A 3,750-nucleotide genomic window follows, 5' to 3' on the forward strand; every position below is an offset into this window, starting at 1 on the left:
GCGGGGGGGGGGGCTCCCTGGAGGGCGAGGCCCTGCGGGGAGGGGAGGGAGGTCTCCTTGGGGGGACCAGTGAGGCCTGGCCCGTCTGGCTGGGCGCTAGGGGCCGGGGTAGGAGGCCAGGCCTGCGGCAGCTCAGCCTGCACCTTGGCCAAGGCCCAGTGCCCCCCTACCGTCGGTGCCATTTGGAGCCCTTGCCCCGGCTGCCCCGGGCTGCTTCCTTGCCCAGGCAGACTGAGCTGGCTGCTGGGACGGTAGGCAGGGGCCCAAGGGGCCACCCTCACAAGTGACCTGGCTGCCCCGGCCGTTTGCTCCAGGCCAGCAGCGAGAGGAGATGAGTCGCCCCCAGGCCCCCACAGCGCCCAGGCCCTGGCGGGCTCCACGGCTGTACCCGGGCTCATTCCGGACCTGGTCGCCCGGATCCCCTGTGAGTTTTGGGGCCTCTGGAAGGGGAGTGGGGATGGCCTGGCTGGGCGGGTGGCAGCCGCTGTCCATGGATGCCTCTCAGGTCCATCTCTGTGCTCCCCCCGCCCCACCCCCAGGGCTCCGCTGGGCGCTCATAGCCACTGCGGTCGTGGCTGGCGTCCTCGTTTCCTGCCTGCTCTGTGCCATCTGCTGCCGCTGCCGCGGCCGCCACAGGAAGGAGCCCAGAGACGAGGAGGCCGTGGGCCTGGGCAGTGCCCGCAGCACCATCAACACCCACCTGGTGAGAAGCGGGCACCCAGCTGGGTCAGTGCCGGGAAGCAGCTCAAGGTCCAGGCTCGGAGACGAGCTCAGCCCCCAGCATGGTCTGGTCTGCCCAGAGCAGAGGCAGGGGGGGCCGCCTGGCTGGCGAGGTGATGAACAAGGTGAGGGAGGGCGTGGGCTGCGGGAGCCACAGCAGTTCTGGAGGAGGGCAGTGGCAGAGAGGTGGACTTGGGGCAGTTATGGCCGGTCCCGCGGAGCTGAGCTGGGATGTGAGCCCTTCTGGTGGCCTGGCCTGGAGGTTTGAGGCCTGGAGAATGCCGCCTGGGACGCCGGGGCTCTGATGGGGGCACGGTCCCAGCAGCACCTGTCGCCAGCCCCTGTGATACCACCCGGGTGCAGCCAGATGTGGATCACGTGGAGCCTGGCCCTGGGGGGCCCCAGCAGTGGGGGTGCCTGCAGCTGTCCGTGGAGTACAACTCTGGAAGCCAGGAGGTGAGGGGCCCCGAGGACTTGCGGGATTTTGGAGGGGCGATGGGGGAAGGGTGGGCACTGGGTGCTGGGTGATGCGGGGCTGACCAGGAAGGGGGCCCTGGCTGAAATACCCCTTGGCTCCTAGATCAAGGTGGGCCTCAAGCAGGCAGCGGACCTGAGGCCCCGGGGCCCAGGCGGCATGATGGATCCCTACTCCCGCGTCAGCCTCTCCCCTGAGGTTGGGTGCAGGCACGAGACGAAGGTGCACCGTAGTGCCCTCTGCCCCATGTTCGAAGAGACCTGCTCCTTCCACGTGAGTCGGGGCTGGGTGGCCAGGGGCCTGGGCCAGGCAGCGGTGGCCACTCACATCTGTCCCCGCAGGTCCCCCCTGTGGAGCTGCCCCGGACCGCCCTGCGGGGGCGGGTTCTGGACCACGAGCTCTTCCCCAGCACGAGCCGCTGGGCCCGCCCAGCGCTGCCGAGGTGAGCCTGCTGACCCCCGGACTCCAGTCCCGCCCTGCCCGGTGTGCCGGCGGGGAAGCTGAGGCCCTTCTTGCTGTCCGCAGCCCGAGCAGTTGGGGGAGGTGTGCTTCTCGCTCCAGTATGTGCCCGGCTCGGGCCGGCTGACCGTGGACGTGCTGGAGGCCCGAGGCCTGAGCCTGGTTCTGGCAGGCGAGAGCTGGACCTGCCCCTCCACATGGATGGAGGGAACCCTGTGCTCAGCCCTCAGACCTGGGATGCCCTATGACTCCTTTCACTTGCCCAGAGCCCTACGTGAAGGTCCCCCTTGTGCCGAACCAGAGGAAGTGGAAAAAGAGAAAGACATCTGCCAGGAAGGGCATGGCCACCCCTTACTTCAGCGAGGCCTTCACCTTCCCTGTGCCTTTCAGCCAGATCCAGGTGGGCTGCCTGGAGGAGGGGGCGGGTGGAACCTCGCTCAGGGCCAAACTGACGGCTGTCTTTCTCCCCCTCCCACCACACCTCTGCCTGCCTCTACCCAGAGCGTGGCTCTGATGCTGGCCGTCGGGGCCCGGGGCCCTCAGTTCCGGGCCGAGCCTGTGAGCAAGGTTCTGCTGGGCGCCTGGGCCTCTGGTCAACCCCTACAGCACTGGGCAGACATGCTGGCCCATGCCTGGCGGCCCATCGCCCAGGGGCACTGCCTGCAGCCGGCCAGGGAGGTGGACCGGGCCCAGGCCTTGCAGGCCCACCTGCGCCTGCCCTTGCCTGGCTCCTGAAAGCAGCCCCGGCCCTCGGTCTCCCTGGGCTGGGCCACGGGCCCTGTGCAGGCTGCCCTGGGGGCCCACCATAATAAACGCCTTCTCCCCCATGGCAGTGCGTCCTTCCTGAGCCCCGTGGAGCAGGGCCAGGGGCTCCACCGGCATCGCCACGGCCCCTCCCAAGGACAAGGAGAGGGTCTCCTCGCCAGGCTCAGCCAGGCCCTGAGGGCTCTGACCCATGCCTGACCCCTGAGTGAGGGTGCAGGGGCCCTTCCTGGCCCAAGGGGGACGATACTGGGAGGTGGGAAGCCCTCCCCATCGGTAGCAGCTGGAGAGTGAGGGATGGGCCCCTGGGGACACAGTGGGCAAGTGGGAGATATTTGGGGGATGCTGACAGTGGACAGAGGGGAACCCAATCCCAGGGACCGCCCCAGTGCCTGAGGGGCCCCCAAACCCTCCGGATGGTGACTGCGGGGCGTCCCCTTCACGAGCAGCAGGGGGCAGTAGATGCCTTCGGAAGCCTCCCCAGGCGTTTGGGGGCTCAGCCTGGCCTGGAAAGCAGCTCTAATCCCCGCACATCTGGACGGCTTTAGCTCTCCCTGACCCTCCCCATGGCCCGAGAAGCCGGCAGGGCTGGGGCCATGCACCCCCAGCTCAGAGGGTGCCAAGTCATGGTTATCCGGATGCCTCTGCTGGGTGGGGGCCCGGGCGGGGGGCGCAGACCTGGACCGGGGTGAGAAGGGCAGTGCCGGGCCTGCCTGGGGCAGCCAGGCGGGCCCCAGGCCCCCTCGGGTCAGGGAGAGGTTCCCAGGTGGGTGGCGCCGAAATCCTGGGTTTGAAGGATGTGTTCCGAGCTGTGAGCTGTGCAGGGAGCTGGCCCGCGGGCAGGGCGGTCCAGGCAAGGCTGCACGTCCGTCCAGTCGCCCCCCATCTTGCTCACGGGTGGGAAGCTGGGATCACGCCAGCTTCCCTGGAGGGAAGCCCTGCCCCAGAGACCCTGGCCACTGCCGCAGGCCCCAGAGGCCGTGTTTGGGGGTCCAGCCTTGCCCCGGGCCAGCTTGGGGACAGGAGGACATGGCCAGCTCATGTCCGAGACGCCTGCTGGGTTGGAGGGGGCAATAAGAAGCAGAGTGCGAGGCAGCTGCTGTTCCCTGGGGGGCCCGGAGCCCTGGGGAAGCCGAGTAAAGCAGTGTGGATCCTGACTCAGAACAGGTGGGGCCGGGCCGGAGTGACCCCTTGGCTGACCCCTGAGCTGTGCGCCACGGCTGGCGAGGCCGTCGTCCTGTCCTCAGGCTCCTTGTAAGATACAAGGGAGGCATCTCGAAGTCATCACTGAGCCCTAAATAGACCAACCCAACCTCAGCACCCCCCCCCCCCCC

The 3,750-nt window shown here is 68.7% G+C and overlaps 2 protein-coding genes across 2 annotated transcripts in view; both read left to right on the top strand.

The window, feature by feature from the left end:
• TNNI2 (troponin I2, fast skeletal type) overlaps window positions 1-3,750 on the top strand; it is a 24,150-nt gene that overhangs the window by 17,795 nt on the left and 2,605 nt on the right. Inside the window, exon 2 of the mRNA XM_007465943.1 lies at window positions 48-51. Within this exon, the coding sequence (XP_007466005.1) occupies window positions 48-51 (4 nt within the window). The remainder of the gene's footprint in view (window positions 1-47; window positions 52-3,750) is intronic.
• On the top strand, window positions 328-2,389 carry SYT8 (synaptotagmin 8; the record flags this gene model as incomplete). The annotated part of the gene is made up of 8 exons (XM_007465983.1): window positions 328-424; window positions 540-702; window positions 1,077-1,176; window positions 1,301-1,468; window positions 1,537-1,617; window positions 1,721-1,826; window positions 1,921-2,054; window positions 2,156-2,389. Coding segments are annotated over 8 exons (1,083 nt in total), but the record flags the coding sequence as incomplete, so codon positions are not given.

Source organism: Lipotes vexillifer, unplaced genomic scaffold (genome assembly GCF_000442215.2).
Source record: "Lipotes vexillifer unplaced genomic scaffold, Lipotes_vexillifer_v1.1 scaffold1094, whole genome shotgun sequence".
NCBI classification, from domain to species: Eukaryota; Metazoa; Chordata; class Mammalia; order Artiodactyla; family Lipotidae; genus Lipotes; species Lipotes vexillifer.